Raw genomic sequence first — 17,908 nt, 5'->3', positions numbered from 1 at the left:
TCCTGACCCATCATCTTCTAGCTATGTGAGTTTTAAAGCAAGTTAGTTTTCCTTTCTGTGCCCCCCATTTTCTCTCCTGCAAAATGGAGATAATGTTTCAGTACATATCTCACTGCTTCGTTGAGGATTAGTTGAGTTAATAAAATAAAGTACTGAGAATGTGCCTGACACATCTAGAGTCCTCAATACATGCAAACTTTTTAGGAAGACAGGAACATGGGTTAGTTCCATTGCAGGCAATGAAATAGCAATGGCAGAGATGTAGAAGAGCATGACTGAAATGGTGAAAATTTATTATGAATTTTAGTTATAAGTTTATAGAAAAAGATAATGTTTTCATAATGAAAAAGTTTTTAAAGAGATTTTTTAAAATTGATTTTTGGAGAGAGTGGAAAGGAGAGAGAGTGAAACATTGATGAAATAGTGAAACATCCATCAGCTGCCTCCTGCACCCCCACCATGTGCCCTGATTGGGAATTGAATCTTTTGGTGCATGGGACAACGCCCAATCAACTGAGCCACACTGACCAGGGCCATAATTAAATTTTTGTAAATTAAAATATGTCCTGTAATTTAGCATAATATAATGGTATCTGATTTATAATAAAGTTGTGTTTGACCACCGCATCTGAATGATTATGACCTCTTACTCAATTGTCTGGCGCAGTAGTTCAGGATGCACTGAGGATGGCTTTGGACTAAAGTTCCTTGTTCCTATCGAAGGAGTCATCTGAGAATTCTTAAATGTGAAATAACACAACGTTAGAGTAACAACTATGATGAAAAAAAGTAAGGGTAAACCAGGGGGCTCTCTGCTGCCTCTGAAATAAACAATGGAAATACATTCCATGTGAGAATAAAATATTTGTTCTCCCTTCCCTAGCTGGTTTGGTTCAGTGGATAGAGCATTGGCCTACGAACCGAAGGGTCTGGGTTCGATTTGGTCAAGGGCATGTACCTTGGTTGCAGGCTCCTCCCCAGGCCTGCCGGGGCGTGTGCAGGAGGCAACCAATTCATGTGTTTCTCTCACATTGATATTTCTGTCTGTCTTTCCCTCTCTCTTCCATTCTCTGAAAATCAATGGAAAAATATCCTTGGGTAAGGATTTAAAAAATAAATAAATGAAATAAAATAAAAAATATTTGTTCTCCCTAAAAGGTGCAATTGTATGCTTTCTCTTTATATAATAAGATGTGTGTTTCATTCTGGCTGTTTTTATTGGAGTTGCAGAGTCTTAGCGTGACTAAATGTCATATGAAATGATTTATCATATAACTAGAGGCCCAATGCACAAAATTCATGCAAGAGTAGGCCTTCCTTTTCCGGGCTGCTGGCACCCAGGACCTGGGTTTCCCTCCGGCTGCCGGCACCCGGGACCCAGGCTTCCCTCACAGACCCGGCTTCATCCAGAAGGTCTAATTAGCATATTACCCTTTATTATTATAGATCTTTGGACTTTGAACCCTTTCTTCCATTTGCACAAATTCTGTTCTTTGTGCAGCATGTCCATTCAGCATGTAAGTATATAGTACACACTTACAACAGGCTTACTGGTGATGGGTTAATTTGATTCAAGTTCTAGATGAGCGCTTGGATAAAAGGGTGGATGACATGCTTGCTGCTGGGCTCTTGGATGAACTGAGGGATTTTCACAGACGCTATAATCAGAAGAAAATTGAAGAAAATAGGTAAGGATTTGACTTACTACTTTAACCTACTCTCCATCCTTTGCTTGTGGTCAAAAGACTTCATATAAACATAATACTGGCTTTGGATCTTTTTGCTTGTTAGCCTTTGTCCTTGTTGGAGGAGGTTTGGTGTACTTGTTACAGTTGCAGTTTTCTAATCTGTCAAGCATTCTCAGGAGTTAATTTTCAAGGGAAGTAACCTGGCAGTTGGTGGGGGTGGTGGAGGAAGGAGTTCAGAGAGGCAATATCTGCTAAGGATCTCAATTTCCTCATCTGAGGGATGAAATGGCTCAGCTAGATCATCTCCAAGGGCCCTGCTAGTGCTCAGATGCAATGGCTCATCTGATGATGCTCTCCTGTTCCCAGCCAGGACTATCAACATGGTATCTTCCAGTCAATTGGCTTCAAGGAATTTCACGAGTACCTGATCACTGAGGGAAAATGCACGCCAGAGACTAGTAACCAGCTCCTGAAGAAAGGTGTGAATTTCTCCATTTAACCTAGCCATGGACAGCCTTGGGTGACAGAGTTCCCTGCTGGTATGTCTGAGAAAGAGCTAAGGCTAGAAGAGTCCCAAATGGCCTGCAGCTCAGAATTAAGATTTTTGTCGACCAAGTGTCCCCTAATGTGCTGCTGTGGCTAATGTTCTCTTATGCTGGGCTGGATGGGCCTTCCTTTTGGCAGGGTGAAAAGTACTTAGAGGTTCTTATATCTACTTTATCTTTCAGGTATTGAGGCCCTGAAACAAGTGACTAAGAGATATGCCCGGAAGCAAAACCGATGGGTTAAAAATCGTTTTTTGAGCAGTAAGTCTCATGTTTTTCCTTATCCCCTGGGTCTGTTTTCAATAGAACATAGATGCCCTCAGCTCACTCAGAAAATGAACTTCAGTTTCTGGACCTGTATTAAGATTGGAGACATGACCTGGGTGGGTGTCTATTGCATAATTGATCGTCCAGGGATATTTTCTTGTGATGTCTCAGAAAACAAATCTTTCCAATGAGAAGTCTGCCTTATGCCTTGAACATATGCATGCTGGCTGCAAACTGGGAAGAGCAAAATAGCAACATCTTAGCAGAGCTGGTGCTCAGGGTTGTTTTAGGTTCTAATTTTGAAGAGCAATCAAATTTCTATAGGAAGGCTTTCCGAATTAAAATGGTTATGGGGCCAGATGAGCAGTATAAAGATAAAACCTTCACCATAGTGTTCTGTGTTCAGATATGTGGTGCTTCAAACTGCTTCACCTTTAATTTTAGATGGATAGCACTATTTTATTTAAAACTTTATCTTTGTTGTTGAAAGTATTATAGATGTCCCCCTTCCTTTTCCCCATTGACACCCTCTACCCTGCACCTGCACCCTAGATGGCACTTTCTTGTTGTTGTTAATACTCACCCGAGGATATTTTTTTCATCAATTTTTTTGGAGAGTGTGGAAGGGAGGGAGGTGGGGTAGCGGGGGCGGGGGAGAGACAGACAGATCCATGCAAGAGAGACACATGACTGGTTGCCTCCCACCTGCCCCTTGACTGGGGCCCAGAATTGAGCCTGCAACCCAGGTATGTGCCCTTGACTGGGAATTGAACCTGTGATGCTCAACCACTAAACACATGGGCTGAATAGCACTTTTAAGGAAAAGGAAAGGAAAATCTCATTCATTTGATCCTTGGTACTAAATTTGGTGCTATACATAAGTTATTCTGTCTTCCAGGTAGTTGTTATTCTTTTATTTTTGCAGGTAAGGAAATGGAGGTTCAGACAGGTTAAATAACTTGCTAGGAATCCCCTAGCTATTAAGCAATAGAGGATTGAATGCAGACCTGATTCTGAAGCCCATGCTCTGCTTTCCACCATTCTTCTTATTTCCTTTAGCTATAACTTTAGCTAGACAGCATTTGTATTGGCCTTGGGTAAGAAATTGTGTGCTTATTAAGATACTAGAGGAGAGCAACTAAGATGGCGGCATAGGTAAACACCGGGAAATTATCGCCTCACACAACAATTGAAAATTACCGCAAAGGACTGAGCAAACATCATCCAGAACAACAGGAAGGCTGGCTGAGTGTAAATTCCACAACTAGAAGGAAAGAAAAGCACGCTGAGAGCCAGAGGCGCGCGAGGAAAGGGGGTAGCACCTGAGGACGCGGCTTTTTGAGTCACAAGCTCCTGACTGCTCTGAACTCCGGTTCCGGGAAGTCTCTGGGGACCCAGGACTCATATGGGGAGAGGCTGGTCTATCCGGCAGTGAGCGAACTTGAGGGCGGCTTTCCCTCAGAGGTGCTTGCAGCCGTTACCGGAACACTGAGACGCGCGACTCCGGGCGGAGAATCGGCCATGGCTGCTTTCTCCGCCCTCTGACTCCCTGAGACCCCGCCCCACCCAGGCTGCGGCAGAGGCTTTTGCATGTGAATGTACCTAACTGCAGCCGAACCAGGCAGACCTGGAACTTCCAAGAGAAGGCCCAAGGCCCCGCAGCGGCTTGCATTGCTTCACAGCTGAGCCTCTTCGTGGCTCCTGCTGTGTGGCCTCAGGCAGAGGCTGAATTAGCACCTCCTTAGAACCAGGAGCCACTGTACCCAGTGGTCAGAGGGGGTCCATCCAGACTGCAACTCCTCAGATCCATAAGGGACGCACTCAGGGAGCAGACTCAGTGAGCACCAAAGCCCCACTGAAGCAAGTCTTGCCCCAGAAGGGTGTCTTCAGCACAGAAGTTCTCCCACTTTAGACACAGCTGATTCTCACAGCCAATTGGCCTGGAGGTCAATTCCTCCCAGTGATTCTACAACAACCAAGGCACCAAGAGTGCACCAAGAGTGTCCACCCCAGGTAACTGGGGAGGCTGAGCTACTGGGCCCTACAGGACACCTGGCGCACAGGGCCACTCTATCAACACAGGGAAGCTGCCATAATGCGGAGACAAAGAAACAGGTCACAAATGGCAGAAATGGAGGAAAGCAAACGATTGGATATAGAGTTTAAGGCCACGGTTATAAGGTTTTTCAAGAATTTTATGGAAACCGCCGATAAATTTAATGAATCCCTCAATAAGTATAGGGAGACCATGGAGGACATGAAAAAGGACCAACTAGAAATTAAGCATACACTGACTGAAATAAAGAATAATTTACAGAGATCCAGCAGCAGAAAAGAGGATCCCAAGAATCAAGTCAAAGATTTGAAATACAAAGAAACAAAAAATACCCAACCGAAAAGAAAAAAGAAAAGAGATTCCAAAAAGATAGTGTAAGGAACCTCTGGGACAACTTCAAGCGTACCAACATCAGAATTATAGGGGTACCAGAAGGAGAGAGAGGGCAAGATATTGAAAACCTTTTTGAAGAAATAATGACAGAAAACTTCCCCTACCTGGTGAAAGAAATGGTCTTACAAGTCCAGGAAGCGCAGAGAACCCCAAACAAAAGGAATCCAAGGAGGACCACACCAAGACACATCATAATTAAAATGCCAAGAGCAAAAGATAAAGAGAGAATCTTAAAAGCAGCAAGAGAAAGACAGTCAGTTACCTACAAGGGAGTACCCATACGACTGTCAGCTGATTTCTCAACAGAAACCATGCAGGCCAGAAGAGACTGGCAAGAAATATTCAAAGTGATGAATAGCAAGAACCTGCAACCAAGATTACTTTATCCAGCAAAGCTATCATTCAGAATAGAAGGTCAGATAAAGAGCTTCACGGATAAGAAAAAGCTAAAGGAGTTCATCACCACCAAACCAGCATTATATGAAATGCTGAAAGGTATTCTTTAAGAAGAGGAAGAAGAAAAAGGAACTCTTACCATTTGCCACAGCAGGGATGGAACTTGAGAGCGGATAAATACCACAGGATCTCACTCATTTGTGGAATATAATGAACAACATAAGCTGATGAACAAGGACTGATCCAGAGACGGAGAGGCATTGATTGGACTGTAGGGACTTGGAGGGAAGGTAGGGGAGGGTGGGGGTAAGGGGGAAAGATCAACCAAAGGACTTATATGCAAGCATATAGGCCTAATCAATGGACATGGACAACGGGGGGGTGAGGGCATGAGCGGGGGTGGGGGGGGGTGGGGGGTAGAGGGTAACGTGGGGACAAGGACACATATGTAATATCTTAATCAATAAAAAAATAAAAAAAATAAAAAAAAAGATACTAGAGGCCCAGTGCACGAAATTGGTGCATGGGTAGGGTCCCTAGGCTTGGCCGGCAATCAGGGCCGGCCTTCCGGCTGCCAGCCAGGGCCTTCATTTCACACCGCCCCCTGGTGGTCAGTGCACATCATAGCGAGCAATCAAACTCCTGGTCTCCCGGTCAAACTCCCAAGGGGACACTTTGCATATTAGCCTTTTATACATATAGATTAAGCATAAGTGAAACCCCAGTTTCATCTTGTGGACACTTTTAAAATATGCTTCTGAATCATCCCCTGTTTACCTTTTACTTCTGCCTTCAGTTCAGATAAGGGCAGCAAGGCCTTCCACCCTGCTCCTCAGTGCCTCTGAACATAAACACCTTGATTCATGTTGTTGACCACCAGATTGCTGAAGTTCTCTCCCAGCTCTCACTCTCTGACAGAGCTCTCCATTGTTGTTATGGTGCCAAGAGGCTCTTGACACTTTCTTCTACTTATCCTGCTTTCTTTGCATGTCCTGTTAGATAGAGGAAGCCTGAGTCAGCTGAAATTGAAGTTCACTACTATGAATTTCTAATGCAGCTTCTCTTCTCCCCAGGGCTACAATTAGTCTGTAACAAAAGATGTTTTTTTGTAATGATTTGGAGCTTCCTTCTGTGGTAAAGCCACAATAACTCCCCCATCTCCGAGTCAGGAGGCGTTGATGGCACAGTGCATCATATGCCCATTCCTCATTCATGCATATGCCCGCACAGTCCTGGTGCTAGTGTGAAAGGCACAGCTGCCCTGAAATCAGGAGCTGTGTGTGATTGGCCAGGGCTGGTCTGCTGGGATATGGTTCTGGCAAGAAGCCAGAGGGACTTCCCCACCCCAGCTTGGCCTTGGACTCAAGCCAGGAATAGCAGCTGGGAGCCGAGAACTTGTTGAAAGGTGCTTAGACAGGGCACAGAAGCCCAACAAAGGACTTAGAGGGAAAGGAAAATATAGAGTGGCCTGGAAACAGGTGCAGAGCTTAGCCAAGGCCAGGTGTGCTGTGGATGCTGCCTGCACCCTCCCAGTCTCACCTTTCCGTGTGGTGGCAGGTGCAGCCCAGTCCATTTTAAGAAGAATCTTATTTGTGGTTGGCACAATCAAAAGGCTAGCACCTGCCTGCCATTGGCATCCTGAGGACTTTGATGTTTGGTCCATGGGGCAATGCTCTTTGCCTTTAGGCAACTGACTTAACCTAGCTGTGGAAGGCAATTCAGTGTGTCCACAGACTGGGGAAGCTACCAGCAGAGACCAAACCTGGTTGGCTCAGATGGATGAAATGCCTACAGCTGTATTCTTGGCTACCTCTGGTCTCATCTCCATTCAGAAGTACTTCAAGCTATTAGTTTATTTCCTCCTTTGCTGTACTGTCTTTACATTATAGCCCACACTGGTTATGAGAGCTATTGCTCTATATTGTTTTGCTTTCTGATTTGGAAGATCCTACACTCGAGACTCTGGATTATATAGCTAGACTTGTTGGCTGCAGACCAGTCAGCCTTCTAGGTCTTTCTTGAATTGAAGTCCTGGAAGCAGAATAGATTATGTCTTGGGGGCTGACCTCTCACAGCTTTTCTTTGTCATCTTTAGGACCTGGTCCCGGTGTCCCCCCAATATATGGCTTAGAAGTATCTGATACCTTGAAGTGGGAGGAGTCTGTTCTTGAACCTGCTCTTGAAATTGTGCAAAGTTTCATCCAGGTGATTATTATCATGGTACTGTCTATTGTCTGGTTTTCAAACAACTTTCCTTAGCTTATACCTTTGTTGCTGTGTTGGGAACCAAGCCTTCTTTTCCGTGGAATAGAGCAGAAGGGCTGGCTGCTTTTAGATCCCTGGAGGCTGTGTTTCTACTTTCATATTCAGAAAGGTTGTTGCTAAAATCTGTTCACAGTCCACCTGCTCTCTGGGATGAGAAAAAAGAATCTTGGGACTATCCCTCTATCCTTAATATCAGAGAGTGATATCCAAGTCTCTTTGAATTGAATGCTTCTCTGCCACCCCACCCCCTTTGTTATTTCAGGGCCGTAAGCCTGACGCTGCTCCAGTAAAGATGCCATACAGTAACACGGAGAACAAGAGAAGTTCTCACATGTGTGACCTCTGTGGTCGAATCATCATTGGGGACCGTGAATGGGCAGGTAGAGTATGGGGAATGGCACAGAGAAATCTGTAAGGGTGTGTTACACGAACTTCATGAAATTCAAGGTCTTTGCTAGGTTGAATGCTAGAGTCTGCGTATTTGTACAGGGAGGGCCAGATTCCTCTGAGAGCCTGTACTCAAATTTCATGGCTATCTTCCCAAATTGGACAGTTATCTCTGTATTCTGAATTTCAAAGGAAGATCATATGCCCACAGCTAGAGTAGATATTTTATACTAAAGGGTCTACAGTTAACTTTCCAGAGTCCTTTGTGGTCTTGCCTTATAGGAGTTCCTTGGCCTTTCATGTTTAGATCTCAGTGGGATGGGGTAGGATTTTAAGGGAAGCCAGGTAACTCACCCAAACAAAGGTGGAAGGAGCAGGAAGTACAGTTACTCTTCCTGAGTACATTCTTCAGAAGTGGTGTCTCTTCAGTGATTTTTTTTTAAAATATATTTTTATTGATTTCAGAGAGGAAGGGAGAAGGAGAGAGAGATAGAAACATCAATAATGAGAGAGAATCATTGATCGGCTGCCTCCTGCACGCCCTCCACTGGGGATCGAGCCCACAACCCGGGCATGTGCTCTTGACCAGAATCGAACCTGGGACCCTTCAGTCCGCAGGCCGATGCTCTGTTCACTGAGCCAAAACAGCTAGGGCTCTTCAGTAATTTTTAAGGTAATGTTGAAATGGTGGTGGTTGTTAAAACTGATGAAAAGTGGTAAGGGAGACTTAACATTCAACCTAGCAAAGTGTGACAGCAAGGCTATCAGTCATGTATAAAGAAGGTGGTTATGGATAACGTCTCCTTTATAAGGTACTTCCGGCCAATCAGGGATCAGCCCTGCGTGGAGGCTCCGCTCTGTTCTAGAGCCTGGATCTGCCTCTGCCAGAGTCACACTGCACTCCCTGTCGGATTTCTGTAGTCACCCAGTCAAATCCCAAAGGGCCTTAGCCTCCAAGCCTTGAATTTATATCACATTTAGAAACTTGTTTAAGGCTCACTCCTTTTATGCACAGCTGGATTACCTAATGGCTGGAATCCTTCTGTTCAGAGTACTGCTTTGCATGGGATTCTTTTAGAAGTTGATTTTTTTCTCCCCATACCAACCAGTAGAATGATTAGTTCTATTAACTGGTAACTCTGGCAAAATGAACTCCATTGTCAGAGACTGGGGACGGCTGTGATTGCCCAAGCAGCAGAAGAAGCCTCGATTGTCATTGGTTTATAATGATGAAAGGGGAAGAGAGAGAGAGAGTCTGATTGTTTTTTCTAAAGGAAACTTAGTGGTTCGATTTGTCCAGTGTCCTTCAGGGGTAGCCTTAGAGAAGCAACATTTGTGAGCCTTTGTGAGCTTAGCTTGTATAAGCCCTTCTATAGTGCCATCTGTCAAGTCCTCCTATCTCCTGCTGCCATGGAGAGCCAGTCCAGAGTGTCCCCACCCCCCTTTTATTTATTTATTTATTTTTTGCCTTAGCCTCTAGCTGGAGAACAAAGCTGACTTTTTCCCCTCAAGTAAGCTTTTCTTTGACTTCTAACCTCTTCCTTATTTATTTTTGCTTCTAAACCCTTAAAAATGATTATTTAAATATGTAGAAATAGAATTTAATCTAGCTGTTTATTTTTTTAGGTGTTCCCAAATAAGATTTCCTTGAAAAAGAACAGGCTAGTGAAAAGGAGCTTGTGTGAGTTAGTCAGAGGGTGGGAACTGTCTGGAGTGAGAGGTCAGAATTGATATCAGGCAATAGTAGCTTTACTGCTTCTGTGGACCCTCAGAAGGGATGTCAGAGAAGGTTTCTTGTTATCTGCCCAGAGCATTGTGTGTCTGCATAATGTGAGCCTTGTGGGTTAGTCATTCAGATGGCTTATCTGACCCAGGCAGAGGGATGTCAGTGCAGGAGGGGCAACCTGTAGAGCAGGGAAGGAGTAGGAAGGGCGTCTCTGGGTGCCCCAGGCCTGTGGCAGGCTGTCCTGCAATACAGATAAGGATTTGAATTTGTAACTTTTTAGTCATGTGAGTTGAAATGCATCTGTAACGGGAGCCCTATACCAAAAAATTGAGTTAAGAGTTCTGATTCTGGAAAATTTGGCCCCTTTTCAGAACTATAGGTAAGCTGAGGAGCTCTCCTGCTGTGTGGTCTTGGACAAAATGTAAGACATCTCTGAGCTTCAGTTTCCTCCCATATAAAATGAGCTGCATAGTACTGTCTGCAAGATTTTGGGGAGGATTAGTGATATAAAGCACGTAGCAGGGTGTGTGTGATACGTGGTAGCTTGCTATAGTTTGCTAGCTCGCTGGCCATATAACTTATTCTTCCTTTAAAATTGCTAAGCAGCTATACCAATACATGTGTTGTTCTTGTTATTATTAAACAGAAGGTTTGCATAGCTAATTTTATATGCTGCTAGGATTAATTCTAGAAAAGCCTAATGAGTTGTTTGTTGTTGTTGTTTTATTTAGCACATATGAAATCCAAATCCCATTTACACCAAATGAAGAAAAGAAGACGATTGGACTCAGATGCCTTCACCACCATAGGAAGTCAGAGTATTTCCCCAGACCGTGACAAAGAGCTTGAAGAGAAGGGATCCGTAGGGCAGAATGATGAAGACCTGAAATCTAGTGTTTAAGGGACATGGCCAGTGGCCTTTGCAAAAGTGGCAGGGATCTGGTTCAGGGGGAGGGTTAGTCTGTGCCCCAGTCTGGGCGGAGGACCGCTATGCAGAAAGCTCCCGCCATTTTCTTTCATTCAGTGGTGTGGTTTCAAAGTGTCATGTTCTCTGTCATGGAAACAGCAGGTCTTGTCAGCTCTTGTGTGGCTGATGTGTCTGGCAATGTGAGTTCAGGAAGGGATTTTTTTTCTTTTAACCTTAAAGGTTCTATTTTTAAAAGAGACACAGATTGCACTTTTTCACACTGGAGGGGCTCTTTTTGCTGATGAATACCAAGATTCACTATATCCCTTAAAAAATGAGTTTTATGTCCCTGACTTTGACTAAAAATATCGATAACTTCCAGACACTTTTATAGATGACCAAAGGATTGTGCGCCCCACAAATCAGGAGTTTTGGATTTGAGTGAATGGCAGGAAAGGACTGGCCCCAGTTAGATGATTAGGTGAACCAAACCAGTTCTTGGAATTCCATAGAGGAGAGACTCAGCCCAAGGTGGCTGTGACATGGGATTTGAAAAACGAAGGGCATCGACATTTATTGAGGTCCTCTTGTGTGGTAATTACTGTGACTACTGTCTCTATTGAGTTAGGAATCTACATTTTATCTATTTTTTGTTTTTTTGTTTCTAGGAATCTACATTTTAAATAAAGAAAAAGTTTGAAAGAGCCTCTTTAGTCCTTAAAAAGATATATATGTATATATCTAGTTTATATACAGTCTGATTTGTTACCAACAGATGGCTTTTTCTCAGATTTGACATTCTTCATATGATCACACTTTCTGTTCATTTTATTAGAGATTTAAGTTATCGCCAGTTGAAGCTCTCTTTTTGGAATGACCTGAGCTGCCAACAATGTTACGTATATGTATGTATGCATATAACATAAAGTTAAGCATTTTTAAGTTTATATTAATTACATTCTTAGTGTTGTGTAACCATCACCACTATTTATTCCAAAACATTTTCATCACCCCAAGCAGAAACTCTGTACCCATTAAGCAATAACTCTCTTCTCAAGTAATATTTTATTTGTTCAGAGCCTACTATATGAGAGTCCCTGAACTAGGCAAGAGGGAATACAGAGATAAAATGAGGTGATTATTGCCCTAGCTGATTTGTCTCAATGGATAGAGCACCAGCTTGCAGACTGAAGGGTCTCAGGTTTGATTCCGGTGAAGGGCAGATGCCCAGGTTGCAGACTCGATCCCCAGTGTGGGGAGTGCAGGAGGCAGCTGGTCAATGATTTTTCTCTCATCATTGATATTCTCATTCTCTCTCTCTCTCTCTCTCTCTCTCTCTCTCTCTCTCTCTCTCTCTCCTTTCTCTGAAATCAATAAAAATATTTTTTTTAAGTATTTTTTAAAAATGAGGTGATTCTTGCTTTCAGGAAGCTTATAAATATCATATATATACACAGACAACTGACCTAGGTAAGAGAATATCAAAGGCTCTAAGAACTGTGTAGAACTTCACTTTGGAGGGAGAGTAAGGGATTGTGGAAGAAAGATCACTTTTGCTAGACCTTAAAAAGCAATTCTTAGTAAATGTATTGTTAGCTGTGCATATAAGGAGAGGGTAAAGTAAAAGAACTATCAAACTTGATTGAGCTTTTAAACAGCGCTGAATTCCATAGCTTCACTCCTTTCTTTTTCTTCAAATATTTTTTTAAAGTTTTATTTTTTACCAGACTTTTTTTACATAGTTCAGAAATCAAAATGATATAAAGGAATTCATTGAGAAATTTCACTCCCACCTCCATGCCCTTCTGCCCCCATAGATAATCACTTACTAATTTCTTACATATCTCAAGAATTTTTAAGCAAAACCAAACAAATACAAATGTATATATTTTTTATTTTTTCCCTTACCCCAAAAAATGGCATATAGCACATACTGTGTTTATCTGTCACCTTACCTATTGGCAATACCTGGGTACACATGGATTTCTCCTGCCAGCTCTGTCAGGTCTCCTGTTTTTGGCCTTGACCACCACCCTAGGGTCCCCCAGTGTACTCACCATTGTATAGTGATCTTTATTCAGATGCCAGAGTTTAGGCTGAAAGCAGCCTCTGATAAATTCTCAAGCTATGGCCAGCCCATTCATTCAGCCAGCGCACATTTTAGAAATGATGTGCCATGTGCCATGCTAGGCTCTAGGAATACATGGTGATGAAAAAAATCCACATTGATCATATAATTATAGAATTACTAGTGACCTGGTGCACAAAACTCGTGCACATTAAAAGGGAATTAATTAGAGGAAATATTTTAATTTGCTATTTGCCCTTTCTCTGTAATAGAAGTGTCAGAGATGAAAGAAAATTAGTAAAATGTGCATGAAAATCTTCCTCCTGTCAGTCTGGGACACGCCACAGGAACCCAAGTCGAGTCCCTGCCTACCCACGTGTGCCTCGAAGTCGCATGAGACCCAGACCCGGCTGGCCCCACCCCTATTGGGCTAGATCCAGACCCGGCAGGTCCCACCCCCGTCAACCTCTGCCAGTTGGGGGGGCGCGGCCTCAGCTCGCCTGGCCTGGTACGGGGGCGGGGGGCGCGGCCTCAGGTCCTCCAGCATGGTGCTGGGGTGGGGGGTGTGCCCTGAGGTCCCCTGTCAAGCCCTGCTGGGTGTGGGGCATGGCCTCAGGTCCCCCGGCCTGGTGCTGGGGTGGAGGGGTGCGGCCTGAGGTCCCCCGTCAAGCCCTGCTGGGTGGGGGGCATGGCCTGAGGTCCCCCATCAAATTCTGCCAGGCGGGGGACGCGGCCTGAGGTCCCTGCTGATTGCTCATTAAGGCTTGTTACGGGAACTCGGCCTCTCTATGGGCACAGCCTTGTTATGGCATGATGGTCAGTTTTCATATTCCCACCTTATTAGATAGGATATCTGTGATAAGGTCTGCAAAGGAAGGACACTTGCTGCAAGGGCAGGCAGTGTGAGCAGCTGCCTCACCTTTGTGTGGGAGTGAGTGTGTGTGTTGGGGGAGGTTTGTGTCGAGGCACCTGATGTGGCACGGCGTGATGCCAGGGCAGGAGTCGGGGCCAGGGCAGCAGGTATGCTACCATGTGACCTGGGAAGCTGGGTTTTGCTACTTGACCTCAGTGGCTGCTTTTCTCCCTCTTCTCCCAGTCTGTGGGGTGTCCTGGCTCCCTTGAGTTTTATTGCACTTTAGCCCCCCCCCCACCCCCCACCCCACTTTATCTGATTTGAATCTCAAGAATAAAATTTTCCCAGGTCAAAGATGAAATTAGCATCGTATTCACCCCATGTTGGCCTTTACATTAAACATGGCATAATTTGCAGTTTGTTAACTACTTCAGGAGCTAACATGGTGGAAGCCACATCTTCCCACTGGAAGTGGGATGTACTTACTGTGAGTCAAGCAGGACCAACAGTTTGTATACGTTATCTTCTCACACATCTCTGGGAGGGAGATGCCCGCCTGTCCCTGTTGGCCAATGGGAAGCAGGCCCGGCAGAGAGTGCAGCTAGTGAGCGGCAGAGCTGGCATTGAGCGAGCCGGCAGACTCCAGTGCTCAGGCTGTGGAGCTGTGTGAAGCCGGCTGTTTTTAGGGGGGACCTTAGTCTTTCTGAAATGCTCTTCACTCGAGTTGCCAAATGTGTTTTAAAGCTTTTAAAAAGCTTCAGTGGACAAGCAGGAAAAACTAGTTTTAACAACCCACCCTCAAAAAGCCTTTAATCCTTCCATCTGAAATACCTGGTGCAGCAACTTCCCATTCAACTCATCGCTATCTCTGGCTGCAATTTTCAGCCTTTTTCGTCTCATGGCACATAAACTAATTACTAAAATTCTGCAACATACCAGATACAGTTTTTTGCCGGTGTGACCAAAAGAAGGGTATGATGTTGATTCATTCACACCGGATGGCTATTGTGTTGGCTGTTGTAATTTTTTAATTTGACAATTGAGGGGAAAATGGGTCAGTGTCCCTGACTAGGTATTGCATGTTTCGAAAATTCTTGTGGCGCATCAGTTGAAAATTGCTGCTCTTGGCAATTGGAAATGAATTTCTATTAAGAAAGCACCTACAAAGTTTAAGGCACTGTGGTTGTGTCCAGTGCCCCTGTTCTTAGAATTTCGCCACCAGCAGCAGAGAACCTGGGGAAGTCAAACACTAGAGATCTGCTGGGTGCCGGGGTCTGCGGCACTGCCCTCAGGTAGACGTTCCCTTCTCTGCCTGCTCCCTCTGAATGGCATGGCTGTTGAGTGTAGGGAAGGGAAGTAGTTCTAGTGGTTGTCATAAATGTAGAGACGGAAGGAGCCATATCACCTGTACAGATGGGGTGACTGAGGCCCAAAACATGAATGTTCCGTAGTCAGGAAGCAAGTTGTGGCAAAGCCAGGACCTCTCATTCAACTACTAAATCTCAGCAAATCTCACTTGAGAGTGGGCAAGGGAAAGACCATAGAGCAGCCGTGGGCAAACTACGGCCCGCAGCCGGCCCTCTTGAAATGAATAAAACTATTGAAAAAAAAGACCGTACCCTTTTATGTAATGATGTTTACTTTGAATTTATATTAGCTCACACAAACACTCCATGCTTTTGTTCCGGCCCTCCGGTCCAGTTTAAGAACCCATTGTGGCCCTCGAGTCAAAAAGTTTGCCCACCCCTGCCATAGAGACTAGCTTTGGGCTGTTTCAGCCTATAGTGAGGATGAGGAGCGCCATCTCACACCATCTGGCCTTAGCTAATCCCCAGGCAAGTCCAGGTACTCAGCATCTCCAGTCTGAATGGCTTGGGCAATTAATTCCAACACTCAGCAAGCTGTTAGGTCCGTCTACCTGTCAGTAAAGTCTTCTTCCCAGTTTTATTGAGATGTAATTGACAAAGTAAAAATCTTGACTAGGCTTTGGACACTTCTTACAGTTCAGACAATGCAGTTCTAAGTGGTTAGGAAATACTTTGAAAAGAAAACTGGATTCTTAGTCCTAATTTTGATTGATTTTTAGGGCTAAACAAGAAAACAGTTGAAATGTAGGCACATGGTTTGATCCTTATTTGTATTCTTAGACTCAGTTCCACATTCCACACAGATTTTTCTGCTTAAAACAAAACACAACATTAAAAACAAAACAAAGCCGAAGCCGGTTTGGCTCAGTGGATAGAGAGCTTCGGCCTTCGGACTGAAAGGTCCCAGGTTCGATTCCGGTCAAGGGCATGTACCTTGGTTGCGGGCACATCCCCAGTAGGAGATGTGCAGGAGGCAGCTGATCGATGTTTCTCTCTCATCGATGTTTCTGGCTCTCTATCTCTCTCCCTTCCTCTCTGTAAAAAAAAAATAAAATAAAATAAAAACAACAACAACAACAAAAAAACAAAACAAAAACAACACTACTCACTCGAAAGCAAGCTTTTATAAATGTAGGAACCTTTCTATATATCCCCAGCGTCTAGAAAGTCAAATATTTGTTGAATTAATTACATGAAAGCATAAAAACCAAGTGAGTCTCTCCATAAATGATCCGTTTCAATTGTTAAATAGCATTTAACCAGATGAAGACATTCTGGGATAGTAGCCACAGGAAGGAATGTCATTATTTGATTATCACATACTTGGGAGGTTAGGGCTTTTTTTCTAAAAAGATGGTTAACTGGTCATTTGTAAAGCTATTCTGAATACACACAAAGGAAGTTGCATGGTTGTATTAGGGTAAAAAGCTAAGCTGCTGTAACAGACTCAACAAAACAGTGGCTTAAAAAACAAAGAGGTTTGTTTCTCACATAACAACTCTGAGGGGAGTTAACATTTCTGAAGTGAGCAGTCCAGGTCAGTGGGGCAGCTTTGCTCCAAGCGGTCATTCAGGGACACAGGCTCCTTATATCATGTTGCCTGCAATCTCTTGGGGGCATTGTCATAACCTGCACGGTTGAAGCTGGGTCATCAGTGGTTCCAGCCAGTGGGAAGGGAACAGCATGGAGGAGGCACACCCTGATGCCTTACTGCCCAGACCCTGCCGTGGTGTGGGGACTGCTCACTTTCTGTTGGCAAGAATTCAGTCAGACGGCACCTACCTTCAGAGGAGGCTGAGAAATGTAGGCTAGCCATGTACCAAGCAAGAATGGGAGAACAGATCTTGGTGGGCAACTTGCAGTCTCCACTAAGTTAGTAACATGGAAAGAGCCCGAATTCTAGGCTGCTTTAACCAATTGGCTCCAATAGCTTGCTAGGGGCAAACCTCTCCACTTCCCCAGCCGTGAAATCAGCGAGTTGTCGGAGCTGACCTCTGATATATTTCAACTGACAAAATCTTGTCTGATGAGATCTTAAAGAGGAGAATTTAAAAAACATTATAGGGAATGTGAGACTGATGGAGGCTGAGGGCCAGTGCTAACACTCTAAAGGTGGTGGGGAGGGAAGATAGGAGGTATTTATAGTCCATCTCCTTATAAGAAGGAATCAAGACACCCCCCCCCCCAAAAAAAAGGGAAAAGAGGAAGATTTCTGAAGAATTAGCTCTTCTACTAAGATGTTTATGTTAAGACCCATGCTCACAAGTGAAACATACTCAAGCAGAAACCAGGCAAACCAAACTCCAGCAGAAAGGTGAATTGATAATAGGCTGTTTCATCAAATTCAAGGGTGAGAGGGCATCAAGGTCCCACCTACAACTGGTACTGCCTAATCTGATGCTGTGGAGACTTCCTCTCTCCCTCCCTTCAAACAGACTTTCTGTAGAGGGTGGGAGACAGGGCTGCCAGTAGCACCGAACCCTTACCTCTTAGAGCTTTTACATCCCCCTCGGGGTGTAAAAGGACACTTGGGGATTGTGCGGTGCTTTCTCTGGTTCTAAGTTCAAAAATGCAAGGACATCTCACACCCATTAGGATGGCTCCTACCTATTAAGAAACCAGGAAGTAACAAATGTTGATGAGGATGTGGAGAAACTGGAAGGCATGTGCACTTTTGGTGGAAATGTAAAATGCTGAAGCCACTGTGTTAAACAGTATGGAGCCCTAGCCGGTTTGGCTCAGGGGTTGGAGTGTCAGCCCTCAGACTGAAGGGTCCTGGGTTTGATTCCAGTCAAGGGCACGTACCTCGGTTGCAGGTTTGATCCCCGGCCCCAATCTGGGTGTGAGCAGGAGGCAACCAATCGATGTGTCTCTCTCACATTGATGTTAGTCTCTCCCCCTCCCTTCCATTCCCTCTAAAAATCAATAGAAAAAAATATCCTCAGGTGAGGATTAACAAGCAAACAAAACAAAACAAAACAAAAAGCCAA

The 17,908-nt window shown here is 44.3% G+C and overlaps 1 protein-coding gene across 4 annotated transcripts in view; it reads left to right on the top strand.

Annotated features, from left to right (window-relative positions):
* The window catches only part of TRIT1 (tRNA isopentenyltransferase 1), a 43,913-nt gene extending 32,578 nt beyond the window's left edge, over window positions 1–11,335 (top strand). For 3 of the 4 annotated variants that reach the window (XM_036350145.1, XM_036350148.1, XM_036350147.1), the window contains 6 exons: window positions 1,577–1,688; window positions 2,055–2,167; window positions 2,417–2,494; window positions 7,441–7,550; window positions 7,873–7,990; window positions 10,455–11,335. In XM_036350145.1, the coding sequence (XP_036206038.1) occupies window positions 1,577–1,688; window positions 2,055–2,167; window positions 2,417–2,494; window positions 7,441–7,550; window positions 7,873–7,990; window positions 10,455–10,624 (701 nt within the window). In that variant the 3' untranslated portion in view covers window positions 10,625–11,335. Of the gene's footprint in view, window positions 1–1,576; window positions 1,689–2,054; window positions 2,168–2,416; window positions 2,495–7,440; window positions 7,551–7,872; window positions 7,991–9,470; window positions 9,509–10,454 lie in introns of all 4 variants that reach the window. The other variant, XM_036350146.1, reaches the window with a different exon arrangement.
* The last annotated feature ends 6,573 nt before the right edge of the window (window positions 11,336–17,908 follow it).

This window comes from Myotis myotis, unplaced genomic scaffold (genome assembly GCF_014108235.1).
Source record: "Myotis myotis isolate mMyoMyo1 unplaced genomic scaffold, mMyoMyo1.p scaffold_m19_p_2, whole genome shotgun sequence".
In the NCBI taxonomy this organism is placed as follows: domain Eukaryota; kingdom Metazoa; phylum Chordata; class Mammalia; order Chiroptera; family Vespertilionidae; genus Myotis; species Myotis myotis.
Note: the sequence above shows the minus strand (reverse complement) of the source record. Positions and strands in the feature narration are given on the sequence as shown.